This window comes from Ursus arctos, unplaced genomic scaffold (assembly GCF_023065955.2).
Source record: "Ursus arctos isolate Adak ecotype North America unplaced genomic scaffold, UrsArc2.0 scaffold_23, whole genome shotgun sequence".
NCBI classification, from domain to species: domain Eukaryota; kingdom Metazoa; phylum Chordata; class Mammalia; order Carnivora; family Ursidae; genus Ursus; species Ursus arctos.
The window spans coordinates 37,880,699-37,895,249 of NW_026622908.1; the positions used below are offsets into that span (position 1 = coordinate 37,880,699).

A 14,551-nucleotide genomic window follows, 5' to 3' on the forward strand; every position below is an offset into this window, starting at 1 on the left:
GTACATGGTGGGGGCAGGGGAAATAATACCTTTGGACAAAATTTTATTTGATTCCTTTCCCAAATATTTACACTTTCCTGGCTACCGGCTTCCTCCATTCCCTCACTTGATCTAGCAGTGGCATAGCTCCAGGCCAGACTGAAAAGAGAGGGGACACAAGGGAATGAGCAGATGGAAGAAAAAGGGGGGGGGGCTGTAGGTAAAAGGGCTACTTCTGTTTGTATCCCAAAACATGGAACTCTTACCTCAAGCTTCTTAGGACATATTCTACAGCACTAAAGTATACTTTAAGGCCATTTCTAGTAAATCCCACACAACACATACATGGTCCCACTAGAACCCTAAGATGGGTAAACATGGACAATATTTGGAGAGGGATACCTACAACATTCCCAAATGACCGGGCTTAATGATTCCTGAATCTCTCCGCTTGGATGCCTTCTTCCCACCTACTCACTCCTAAAAGTGAAGTAAAAAGGTAAAAGTCCTAACAGCCCATCTTTAGAGAATTTCTAGAGCCCTTCTTGCCCTTGGGGACCCACCATCCACACCTGCTTACAGGGTGGGGGCTGCAAAGTTCTTCTAATTAAGGTAGCGTAAAGTACGCCAGGCAGTCCCCTGGGGTCCTTTTCAAGAAGTGAAACCTCCTGGTAAGGCAGAAACTTTTTTGTATATCCTTTGGCTCTGGTAAGTGTGCATTAAACCAAAGTGATTGGGGCAAAGGCCAAGGTAGCAGAAGCCACTGATTTCCTGTCACCTGGTATCTATGAGAGGCCCCAGACCTGCCTTATGTCACTCACCCCTGTGTACGTGAGACACCAGCAGTGGAAGTGAACTCAGCAGCAAGCATCCAAATCAGCCACGCGCCCGGAGGCCTTGGACACTCAGGTAAGGAGCCAGTTTGCTTTCTTTAAGCAACTAAAAGGGAGCGGTGGGTAAAGCGTTGGATGGTTTGGGAGACAGCCATTCACTCAAGGGTTTCCCCGGTCAGGTTTTCTGGTATTGTCACAATTTGAGGAGGGGTACCAGGGCTTGCTGCCCACCCCCTCCCTTAACCACTCCCTCTCTCAAGAGAGAGCCTGCTGCCATTCTACAAAAGCAGCAGATTGCAAAATGTAGACAAGAGCGTGGTTACCAAGCTCCTGGGCTCAAACTGGAGCTCCACCACCTACAAGTCTACAGGCAAATTACCAAACCTCTACGTTCCTCAGTTTGCTCACCTATAAGATGGGAGCAGTGGTATTACCCACTGCCTTATAAGATTAAATGAGCTTAAATCCTAAAGCTCCTAGAACCACCCGGTTCCAAAGAAGAAAATGATCAGCCACGGCTATCATGAAAATATTTCGACTTCTCTTGTTTTGAATGCTTTTTCTCCAAAGATATCCTGCTAGATGTGAATACCCTGAGATGTTGTTAAACATCACAGGCTACCATTTTCTGGAGGGGACTGGGAGGACATCACACTGAGCACAAAATCCTGCCTCAAATCTATCACAGAAGCCTACAGTGAGAGTGGACACTGCAGACTAGGAAGATTTAAGGAAGGGCCACAAAGATGAGTTTTAGCCACGTCATAACTGTTTCCTAAAACCAGTATATAATGTGATTACCTTTCCCGTTTCCCACAAAATGGCTTGATCTCACTGGTCATCAAGTGAGGTGAAACGATCACCTTTTGGTCCAACATCCTCAGCATTTATGTGTAAATATTCCCTGAGGAAGAAGTTCAGTTTAACATTTATTGAGTTCATAGTACAAGTAGAAAATAGGTTCTCTATGTAACCCTAGCAGGACATCCCTTAAGAAATGTACACCCCATTAGAGGAGTTACGGTATTACTTCATGAGAAAAAAAATAGTTGGGTGACAAGGAAGGAATGCAGAGAGCTGGGGGCTTTGAAGAAGCCACGCCGGACAGTCTCAGATGACAGGAGTGTCTAATGAGGAGTCTGGCAGCGAAGGGGGAGGGAGGGAAGCATTTCAATGTAGACATGTTTCCAAAGAAAGCAGGCGATGTGTCCAGATCAGTGGCTTCAGTGGGGAGCAGGGGGGTGCAGCTTCAGAAGGGACAGAGACCTGCACTGTGAAGGCCATGGGGGGCCAGGTGCAGGTTTTTGCCGGAGGCAATGACAGCCCAGACAGAGTTCAAGCTCTCAAGCTCGGGACGAGCAGGCCTTGAATCGGTGATTCAGGGCCTGATCTAGCAGTCCTGCAGAGGATGGATTAGACAAGAGGAAGACCGAAGGCAGAAGAGCAGGATTTTTGTGCTAAACCAGGAGAGGAAATGAGAATCAAACTCATGGCGTGACACTGGAAGTAGAAAATGGTCCACACACAGGATGAGATACCTTACAGAGGAAGAACGGCATGACTTGGCCCCTGACCGAACAGGGGGGTGAAGGAGCTGGAGAGAAACGTGGCTCCTTCTTTTTAAACCCGGGGCACAGGGAAACAGAAATAAAGCAATGGGAGCGGTCACGCCTGAGGAAAGACCACTGACTCTGCAGCACGGTCCTTGGACAGCGCAGCCTCAGCTGAGCGGCTCCGGCCGCCAGCGGCAGCGAAGCATGGAGGGTGAGTGGGTGGTGAGGAAGTGGAGGAACGGACTGGAACGACAAGCCTGGAAGAACCTGGCCCTAAGAGAAGAGACACTTGGCAGCGGCTGGGAACATTGCCAGATCGAAGGAAGGGGCTTTGGGAATGGGGGCACTGCAACATATTTTAATCATAAAAAGGTCCAGTAACTATTACTGTTTGAGTGTTTAGTACATTATGAATTGCAAATCATCTCACGTTCTCAAACACTACTTTGAATGGTGAGAGGGCAGAAGTCGCAAGCAGCAGAGCCAGGCTAGCATGTTCTGCGGTGCAGCACCGCAAATAAAGACTGAGGATACAAGACCCACTTGCTCTGAAGGACCTACATCCCGGTGGAAGGAGATGGGCTGAGGAGACAGGCAGAGGCAAAGGAAGTCAGAACACCCTTCCTCAGAAATAATACGTGCATGAGGCCAGAAAGGATAAAAATGCAGAACTATTTTGAGTGGCAAAGGAGGAAGTTGAGGTAACAAAAGCTAGGCAGCTTTGAACTTCTCATTAAATGATGTAATCACTGGACCTAAAAGTCATTATTTGAACCAAAACCCATAAAGGCTGTGAGATTTTCTGCAGCGGATGCACAGAGAAACAGTGGCGCCTTTTAAAAACCAAAAAAGATTTGCAGAAGTCACTATAATAAGATGCAGCAGTGTCTGATCGACTGAGCCCTGATGGTAATATAGTTTAGTGAAAACAAAATTCCATTGCGATCACCAACGTGCCCAGTAACCCCTGCTCAAGTACCAACGAGGCTTTGAGCACGGCTGTGTGTTGGGCACTGTTTAAGTCATTGTGAATAATTAAAAAACAATGAGAGGCAAAGCTGCAGGAACCTATGCTATCCTTAGGAGTATGTGCTCTAATTTTATATATTCCCATACAACAAAAATTTCATTACCTAGTCTACAATGCCCTGGCATTTAGAGAGATTATTTCCATAAAAAAATGAAGTAGCACACTGAAATGGGTATGTTTATAAACTACTATGTTACAATAATATGTGTTGAAAGTACTTCATAGAAATAGAGTTGCCATAGTGAGACATCAATTTTAATAGCGAAATAAAGTATTTCTCCCCGATGGTCATTACTGCCACTAGCCATTGCAGGCACGACCCCAGTAGAAACTGCTTATACAGGAGGTTTATCTCACCAAAAATAGACACAGCCTCAGGCAGTTGAAAAATAAGGAGAAATTAAAACAATACCAGTCAACTCATCTCCTTTATCCAGAGAATTGCTCTTTAAGATGTCCTCACTAAGAAAAGCCCTCTGGAGAGGAGTGTGGGGACCCCAGCTCATTCCCTTCCCACCAATGGGAAAATTTACCTCTCTGGGCCTGCACTTCCATATCTGCAAAAGAGATAAAATGCCTACTTAGTAAGGCAGGCGTCAGGCTTGGCACTGGATGCATGACATCCCAGGCATGCAGAGGGTGCTAGGTAAACAACTGAACTACGTGGTCTGGCCGTGAGGCAGCGGAAAAAGCACCAGCCTCAGGGCTGCGGTGACCGCCTTCTGGCTCGGCTGTCACTGAGTGCAAGGTCTGTAACGAGCCACAGCCCACCCCTGGGCTGCAGCTTCCTCTTTGTCAAATGAACAGAATGGTTTCTGAGGTTCTAACCAGCTCCAAAAATTCTGCCTGGTGATAACAATCGGTCTGTAAACTCCTTTGTGGGCTATATTATGATACATTCCTTTTCGTCAGTGATCTTGTTGGTTGGTTTGTGGTGCAAAGCACCAAAACCTCCAAGACCACATGACACCTGATCATTGAAAGGTGGAGCAAAATCCAGTGCAAAGCACCCAGTCGAAGACTCCCCTCTTCCCTTCAGCCCACAGACCTGAAAAATAGTGTTTTCAGTTGCTTTCTGGTCATCCAAATAGCACATCCATCTGAAGAGGGGAGAAGGTCATAACTGAAGGGCTGAACCCCTATGCTGCACAGGGCCCAAAGCAGCCAGATATCTTATTAGATAGGTCCAAGCCCTCACTTTCAATCTCCAGTCATCATGTAACTGAGAACAAGTGACCTAACTATTCCGTGCCCGTGTCACCTCTTCTACAAAACAGAATGAACAATTCATCCCTTGTCCACTCTGTGAGGCTTATATGAACTCCAGATGTGAAATCTCTTTGTCATTATAAAGTGGGTGCAAACATGAGGCCTGGGCGACTCCCAAGCCCTGTCCCACAGCACTTCTGCAGGCACCCGGCTTGGTGTGACTTCAATAGGAAAGGCAAGCTGGATGGACAGTCATGGTCCAAGGCCCCTTACATGACTTACAGCTGACAAAGACGAGACCAAATACATGTCCCTAAAGAGAGATTTCCAGGGCCCAGGAAAGACCCAATGGAATCCATGTAAGTAATTGACGTAAACAAATAAATGCCAAAAGGAAAAACAAGATGAAGAAAGTTGAGCAGTCTTACAACATGAGAACTGGGAAGGGTCTTGGTAATAATCACTGTCTAACTTGAGAAATGAATAAATCATGAATGCTAAGAACAGATAGCACTTCCTACTTTTTCCCCACGTACGAGGCACTTCCATATGTGAATTTACTTATTTCTCACAACGTGTCTGTGACAGGGGTACTGGTCTCATTTTTCCAATGGCAAAAACAGAAACTAATGCTCCTAAAGGTAATAATATTAAGAACTTAAAGAACAACAAAAACAGGTAATAATTATACAGACGCTGGTGCTTTACATACATTTATTTCCTCAGCAGTGTTAAGAAACTACTCAATCCACATAATTTAGATACTGAGCAAGATTGACAGGTCTCTACTTTGGTGGAATTTACATTCTAGTAGGGAGAGATTGCCAATAAACAAGCAAGCAAGTAATCAAGGTAATTTCCCATAGTGCTAAGTGCCACGAAGCAAAAAACTGGGGTACTATGAAAGAGGGATCACTGTGGACTGAGGATTCGGGCAAGGCTTTTCTGAGGAGCTGACGTTTGAGCTACACCTGAATGAAAAGACAGCAGCCATGTACAGCCCGTCAGTCCCTTTAAGTCTTACAGAAACCCTACACTATAAGGCAAGAATTATTATTACCATTTTACAGTTGAAAAACTTGAGGCCCAGAGAATTTAAAGAACTTGCCCGTAGTTTCACAGCAAACAGAATAATCACAATCTGAACCTAGGCAACCTGTCTCAGGAGGCCATAGTCTTACATACAACCTCAGAGAGCCTCCTTAAACTGATTTCCTCGAGGTTGCAGAGTTGATGGTAGAGGAAGACTAGAACCAGCTCCTCACCATACTCCTTCATGATGCCTCTGGCCCAGCACAATGGACAAAAGCCGATAAGCAAAAGGATGAGGACAAGTCAAAATACATTTTCCAATATGAGAGTGTAAGAAAGGCATCCAGGGATGAGAGACACCCAGGACATGCAGACAGACAAGCATGGATTTCTCTACAATGATAAAGTGTGCCCCATTGTTGTCAAGAATTCTGGCAGGGATCCCTGGGCCTATAGGTCCTTGACTGAGATGCCCCCTTCAGATCCTGTCTTTAAACACAGCAGTAGGGTTTGCCTCAGACCCAAAGCCACTGGGGAGAGGCCATTGTCTCAATGACACTCATGGAAAGAATATGGAGAAAAGTATTCAGATGCATGAGTCAAAAGACTGCTGAAAATCCTATTCTTGCTCTCTCCCCCCATTTTATTATTTGTTTTATTTTTAGGAGTTCTGAGGGTGAAATGACGACACCCAGAAATTCAATGAGTGGAACTTTCCAAGCAGGTCCTGTGAAAGGCCCTACTGCCATGCATCCTGCTCAAAAAATAATTCCCAAAAGGATGCCTTCAGTGGTGGGCCCTACACAAAACTTCTTCATGAGGGAATCTAAGGCATTGGGGGTAAGTCAGCTGCACTCCATTCTGTATCCTAGAGACTCTCTGGCCTACAGAAGCAAATGCCATAGGCCAGGCACAGAATGCAATCCAACTAGAAGGTATCTGATCCAACCCGAGGTGTTCTTTGTGTCTGACACAATGCGCCAAATGAGGGATGGGCTGAGAAGTTACTACAGTGATCTATCTCCTTTTGATTTTGTGATTTGCATATTTAGGGGTCTCCCACCAGCATCTCAGGCACGTCTGCCTTGGAAATGCCCCAGGCGGTGGGGAAAATGGGTCTGAACAAAAAAAGGTCTTGGCACCTTCGCCACGTCCTTTAGGCAATTTACGCACCCCCAAGTCAGGAGCCAGGGCTTCCAGCCTTACCTTTGTTTTCTGACTTTATGATGACTTCAGCTCATCATCAGTGCCCTCATTCTCTCTCCAGGCTGTCCAGATTATGAATGGGCTCTTCCACACTGCCCTCGGTGGCCTCCTGATGATTCACATGGATGTCTATGCACCCATCTGTATAACTGTGTGGTACCCTCTCTGGGGAGGCATTATGGTGAGTAAAAACTAACAACCATTTGGGAAATGATGCAGACAAAAACGCTGAGGAAAGTATATGGCTGGGAAATAGGTTATGAGGTTAAAGTAATTTAGTGGGAGAGAGAGGTTGACTAAATTGAGCATGAATCCCCTTGAAAGTCAGTGGTCATGCTTCATGTGAATTCAGAGAGATGCCCTACCTGGCCAGGAATCTACACAGGGAAGGAAGATTGTCCAAAGTGGGACCTCTGCAAAGTCATTGTGGAGAGGGGGGAAAAGGGCACTAAACATTTGGACTGTACGGCATGGTGTTTCAGAAACAGGAAGCCACAGGAGCATCCCATTCCCTCCCACCTGGTCCTTCCTCCTACAATTCTGTGCAGCTATTGTCACAAGTGGTAAAATCAGTCCCATCCCAAATGAATCTCTTCTGGCATATCTGCAGAGCAGCAATCCTTATGGCTGTTTCATCTACTATGTTTTCCAAGCTTGTAACCTTGTCTGGGTGTGGTATGGGGCAGCTGTGTTTATACCATCGCTACACTTCCATAGCTGCTACTATAAAGATGTGCCCAGCACTGAAATTTTCAGAACAAAGAGAGATGGATTAAAACAAGAGTTTCCTCTCTTTTGTGGCCTGAAGGGTAGACAAGGAAGATGAGAAATAATTGCCATCATTTCCTGTAGCAGCCAAAATTTTGGTGGAGCGCCTATGGCCTTCAGGCCAAGGATTTCCTTCCACACTGATCACTCTTCACTGGCATCAAAGTCACTGAAATCACTGTGAACTCCAAAGAGAAATTCCATAAGTTTAAAAAAGAAAAAGAAAACTTTGAAATTCACAGTTGTTAGTATTCATTGACCTTAAAACATGAGTTCTGCTTCTGGTCTTACTATATTCTTAGTCACAGCTCCCCAGTTAGTTGAATAAAAGGCATAGACTGAACATAGTTGAGCATGAATAAAGGAGAAATATGACTGCTGAAAAATGAATGAGGACTGTAAAAATGGCTGGACACTTCAGTGAAAGTGGTTGGAAATGTGGATAGCTTTTTTACAACCAGTTCTCAATGTGAAAAGTGACCTCCCTCTCTGCCTCTTCTCCCATGTCCCCCACACCTTCTCCACCCACCACCTCTTTTTTCACAGTATATCATTTCTGGATCACTCCTGGCAGCAGCGGACAAAGACCCCAGGAAGAGTTTGGCAAGTAATCATATGTCCTTTTTTCCCCACATCAGAGAAATATCTACTTTCTCAGTTGAAAACAAAAACCTTTAAAGACCTTTGGGATCACAGTCGCACTGAGTTATCTCTCAATCCCCAAATGCAAAAGATTCTCTACAAAGCTGGTGTGATGTTATTCATGATAAACTTGGAAATGAGACCTACCTAATTATGTCCATGGAAACACAACTAAAGGCAGAGCCAGGAACAGCAACATGCTTATGGTCTTAGGAATGTTGAATGTTGTGTGAGACTAACAGATCTCTTTGAGAGCTGTGTCATTTCTCTTAGACCAGCATTTAGGAAAACTCTAATCAATACTGTGATGAATTCAATCCTCGTTAATTTTGAGCAAGTCAGTTTACCTCTATGTACCTCTGTGAATGGTGCTACCACATTGTCAAGAGGATGAAATGGGCCGATATACATGCAAGTGCTTCAGAGAATTTAAGGAGCTACAGAGGGACTTACTGTATAATCCCACAACACATTTACACCCAGGGTCCTGAACTTACCAGCAAGTTCTTCCCCCAAGTTTTTTATACTTACTAATAAGTTATTACTAATGTGTGTCATTTGCAAAGTCAGTGAGGGACTGAGTGGATAGAAATGGCTCCTCTCTAGAGGTGGTCTGACAGACTCAGTTTTGGGGGGAAAAAAACAAGTTGTTTTATTCTCCAGATATAGCCAGTCCTACTGACTTGCCGTCTCTAGGTCTTATAGCCAGGGAAGAACTATGTTATGTTTTAAAATAATCAATAACCTAAACTATTAGGTACTTGTCATATATATTTTCCTGTTTCGACCCTTGATCATTCCTACAAGTAGAACACTCACTCTGACAACCTTTACCTATGCTACCCGGAGACATCAGCCCTAAAGACATTTTTAAAGATGGTAGACTGAGGCTGAATGCAACCTGTGTCAACAGGGAGTAGGTGGTGGTGTTCTTGCCACTGTTTGTTTCCACTTGATGGTACAGACCCAGAGGGTTCCTTCTGTGCCTTCCCTCCCTACACCCACAGTACCATTTCACTTCATTGTGATGGAAGGACCTCCTTCTCTCTCTTCCCTCTCCCTTCCTTTGCAGACAGATACAATCTGAACAGTATTTATATTCACTTACTCAACCAATATTTACTGAATGCCGACCAGGGTGTGGCAGTGGCAATGAAAGGAAGTGCAAGGGTAAAAATAGAAGAATTTAGGATGACTCCTAGAATTTTTTCTTGATAAACTGATTGGATGTGAAGGGGTAAAATGAGATAGGGAAGACTGAGGAAGGAACGTGAGTTAGAGATGAAGGTTGTCACATTACAGTGACAAGGACACTAAAACCACTAAGAGAAGTGTAATTTAGTATGATTTTGGTGTAGCGCCCTTGTGAGTCAGAGAAATGGGATCTGGAATTCCTTCCTAGCTCAGATTCCCCAAATGAAATCAAACCCCATTAACAAATCTTCATGTCTCCATTTCAGATCAAAGGGAAGATGATAATGAACTCATTGAGCCTCTTTGCTGCTATTTCTGGAATAATTTTTTTGATCATGGACATATTTAATATTACCATTTCCCATTTTTTTAAAATGGAGAATTTAAATCTTATTAAAGTTTCCACGCCATATATTAACATACACAACTGTGAACCGGCTAACCCCGCTGAGAAAAACTCTCTGTCTATACAATATTGTGATAGCATACGATCTGTTTTCTTGGTAAGTGTGAAATCAGGTTTCTTTTCAGGGGAGAAGTTTAGCACTTTTATTATGAGTGTCAACTCTGGATGAAGATACCTGCTACTTACTGCCTATATGGCTTTTGGGCAAGAATTTTAACCACATTCTGCCTCAGTTTCTTCAGCTGTAAAATGGGGGAATTAACAGTACTTATCTCGTAGGGCTGTTTTGAGTGATAAGTTAACAGATGCGAAACACTTAGAACTGGTACACAGAAAGTGCTATGTGTTTGCTTTAGCATTATTATTATTATTGTTATTATTACTGGTTAATATTTATTAGTATGATTAAGATGAACACTGAAGAAGTACCTAAGTTATCATGAACATCTTTTGCCTCAATGAGTTTTTAGGGTACAGTTTGAAGGGGGAAAATGCATCTTCCAAGTATAGACAGGTTTTCTTAGCTGTGATACCATACCACCTGGAGCTGGACACAACTTAATTTGGGATTCAGCGGTTAATTTTTCCGACACAGAATTGATTCTTCAACTAATTACTGCTGCCTTATCCTCTATCGGCAGCATGCATTAACCATCTGTGGTGGAGCAGCTCTTACAGTTGGTCATTCCTCACCTACAGAGTTGACCTTTTAATCATTTAATGTTAGCCAACACTCACTGACTGAGCACCTACCATATTCTTTGAGCCATTATTATATTTCTGCCCTCGTTTTTTCCGTTGTTCTTCAGGGCATTTTTGCCGTGATGGTGATCTTTACCTTCTTCCAGAAACTTGTGACAGCTGGCATTGTTGAGAATGAATGGAAAAAACTGTGCTCCAAACCTAAATCTGTAAGTAGTAGCCACTCCGTCTACTCACCCGATCTAGGAAATCCTGTCTACAAAAAATCATTTATGGAGAATGGAATTTAATATAACTTTGAGACTAGGAGCTTCATGAAAAATGTCCTTGGCAGATTTCTGGAAAGCAGAAAATACCTAATGAGGCAAAAGTATCTTCAAATTTGAAATAAGTCTAAAGGTTAGACAGAGGGTACAGCCCTCTAGTATGTGCACTTACTAACCTTGAGTTCCACTTCACTCCACGTGCCCATCTTGATTTCATGATTCCACACTTAATGTGTAAGAGCGGGATGGCTGAAGGTCGAAGGCTGATAAAAGCACTAGCTCTTCCACCTCATTTCTCAGTATTCCCCCCCCCCGCAAACTGCACCTTTTCATCAAATCCCACTTCCACAATAGGTTCAAAGAGGCTCCACAATTGGGAGATACGAATATCCCAGTGACAGATCGATTATCAACTACTTTGAACCACAGAATGTTAGATTCAAATTTAGAAATCATCATAGTTCCTTCATTTCACAGATGAGAAAAACAGGATTCGAGAGAAAACGACCTTCTCAAGGTTATATCCAATAAAGGCAAATCAAAACTAGAATCTAAATTCCTCTATTACTGCAGTGTTCTTTCCCAAATACTGTGTGATCCTTCCAGGCAAAGGGCAAATATCTGCTGACCTTGAAGATGAGCTTTGATAAGTGATTTGCTCCGTTGGGAAATCAATCCTGGTATTTGGAGGCATATAGGAAATAATATAAACAACATAAAAACCAGGAGGTATTTGATAAATATTCATAGAGTTTGTTGACAAATGTGCTAATGTCACAAACAAAATTGTTTAATTTTGTGTCCTAGGATGTAGTTGTCCTGTTAGCTGCTGAAGAAAAAAAAGAACAGCCTATTGAAACAACAGAAGAAATGGTTGAGCTGACTGAACTATCTTCCCAGCCAAAAAATGAAGAAGAGATTGAAATTATTCCAGTCCAAGAAGAAGAAGAGGAAATGGAAGTAAACTTTCCAGAACCTCCCCAGGATCAGGAATCTTCACCAATAGAAAATGACAGCATTCCTTAGATGAATTTTTTCCTTTCTGTTTCCTTTTCTTAGGCATTAGAAACTAGTGTTCATAGCTTCCAAGAGACATATCCACTGCCATTTCCTGAGGCCCTCTGCAAGTATCCTCCATGTGTCCCTCTGACCTTTGCATGGAGTGACCACAGCTCGCTCACGCTCGCATTCTCTCTCTCTTTCATGCAGAGAATACAGCCATTGAGTCAACTATGTCGGCATGCTTCCTGTTTGGGGCAGCTTGCTTACGTTACAACAAGACAGACTAGGTGCTGCCCCACATGATTTCTCACTAGCCTTTTCCTTGGATAAGGCTTTGTAGTAGTGGTCAGAGTGGCAATTCCATCTCTGGCCCCGATGAGAAATATAAATGTGGGCTCCAGGCCATCCCGAAACTATCTTTAATTCCTTCCACATCTACGTATTTTGTAGAGTCTCTTTTGCACCCCTGTCTTAAGGAAGGTAAAAAATAGTAATAATGAGGTGCAATAAGGAACTATTCCAGCTATCTTTCTATGGGGCTGACACTGTGGTACATTCTTAGAACATCACACCCCATCAGGGAAGCTCTAAGTGGCCAATACCCAACCCTTTCTTTGCACAAACAGCACAGCTTATAAATGGACATATCTGTATCTGTCTTAACTCTTCCTAACTCCTGCTCTAGGCTCTTGGTTGCACTGTCTACCTACTTTTAGCCTTTAGGCAAGAGAAGAAAGAATCAAAGAAAATGCCATAATGAGTACCCAAATCTTAAATGATAATCAACAGTTGTATTTGTAATTTCTAGTTCCCAAAGTAGTTTATCAAATAACTACATTTGATCTTCCATAAACAAGAAAAAAAGAAACCTATCCATATTTTACAAATGATTCAAAGAGGCTAAGTAATTTATAAATAAGTAAAGGTAATTTGTCAATGGTCACAGCTAGTAATTTTGAGAGCCTTATTTCATACCCAGATCTTCTTACTCAAATCCTATAATGTTTGAAATAATCAAACTGCCTGCATAAACTACTTGAGCAAAGTCGACAGATGTTAGTAAGCACCTGCTCTCTGACCAGCATGAAATGGGTATTGAGAGACACAAGAGTCAGGAATCAAATTTTACTCCTTGGGGATAAAAAGACTTAGAAATTCACAATATTTGGAAAACTACCTACATGATTAATATATACTTAGCTGTTAGATTACATAATCCAGACACTAAGTGCTATGGACATTCTCAAAAAAGAAGATCATGCTTGAAAATAATATGATTAGTTACGATTCCAGATCTCAGGTAATAGCTACCTTACATCTCAATTCCTGTTTCTATTCAGACATACTAGTACCCTACATAGAAAGAATGTTACTATAATCTATCAATTACATTTAAGCATTTTCTATATGTTAAGTAATTTTCACTCCCTGTGATATTTCTACTTTGTTAGGGACAACCAATAGAAGCTATTTTCTGTGATTAGAAAAAAAAGAGATAAGACATTTCTCTGTTTATGTAAAGTCCTCAAAATTAGCTTTAAATGAATAAAACTATATTTGTGTTCTTGTCTGAAACCGGTGATTCCAACATGGTGTTTGCCCAGCCTTCTCTGTGCTTGTGATGTCAGCCCACGAGGGAAGCTCCCATAGCCTTAAACTCATATTCATCTAAGCTCAATCTGGGTTTGAACTGTGTGATGTTTGGACGTAACTATATATGCCAGTGTATTCTTACACACACAGAGCCCCAAGGAAATTTTTCATGGAAAATTTAATAATCGAGAAACAGATTTCTCCCAGTTAGCACTCCAGAATGTGGCTAAAATATGAGGCAGGCACTCTTGCCTTGAACTAGAGGAAAGGGACAAGAGCAGTGGCAAACCAGAGGGAAAAAATTAATGACAAAACCTTCAAGGAAGAAAAGATCTCACCTCTATCTTATTTTCTCCACTTCTGGAATATATAGAGGATCCATCTCTGAATCCCTTGTGTCTTTAAGAATTTTATTTTATATATATTTTTTATTCAAGTGTAATTAGCATACTGTTATATTAGTTATTTTATTCATTTTTATGATCTCAAGTTAGTTTTTACTGACCTCATGTAACTCATGAGACAGCACTAACGTCTAGTGTTAAAGAAGAATGAAGGTAATTGCTATGATTTCTCCCCAGTTATCCCTTTGGCAATTTATTCCTAATGAGGTGACCAACCATCCCAGTCTATCTGGGACCGAAGGACTTCCTGAGATGCAGAACTTTCTGTGCTAAAACCCAGATAGCCAGAGCCAAACCAGGATGGTTGGTCACCCCAGTTCACAGCAATACATAATTGTACCTAGTTGCAATCACTATATAATCTGTTTTTTTCAATATTTTTTTATTATATTATGTTAGTCACCATACAGTACATCCTGGTTTTTGATATAAAGTTCGATGATTCATTAGTTGCATATAACACCCAGTGCACCATGCAATACGTGCCCTCCTTACTACCCATCACCAGCCTATCCCATTCCCCCACCTCCCTCCCCTCTGAAACCCTCAGTTTGTTTCTCAGAGTCCATAGTCTCTCATGCTTCATTCCCCCTTCTGATTACCCCCCCTTTCTTTATCCCTTTCTTCTCCTACCGATCTTCCTAGTTCTTATGTTCCATAGATGAGAGAAACCATATGATAATTGTCTTTCTCTGCTTGACTTATTTCACTTAGCATTATCTCCTCCAGTGC

At 42.5% G+C, this 14,551-nt stretch overlaps 1 protein-coding gene across 1 annotated transcript; it reads left to right on the forward strand.

The window, feature by feature from the left end:
- The first annotated feature begins 780 nt into the window (after positions 1-780).
- MS4A1 (membrane spanning 4-domains A1) lies at positions 781-13,397 on the forward strand. Its single transcript, XM_057317343.1, has 7 exons — positions 781-888; positions 6,302-6,476; positions 6,904-7,023; positions 8,157-8,213; positions 9,713-9,949; positions 10,662-10,763; positions 11,628-13,397. The coding sequence occupies exons 2-7, from the start codon at positions 6,318-6,320 to the stop codon at positions 11,844-11,846; spliced, it is 894 nt and encodes a 297-aa protein (XP_057173326.1). The 5' UTR covers positions 781-888; positions 6,302-6,317; the 3' UTR covers positions 11,847-13,397.
- Positions 13,398-14,551: the final 1,154 nt, after the last annotated feature.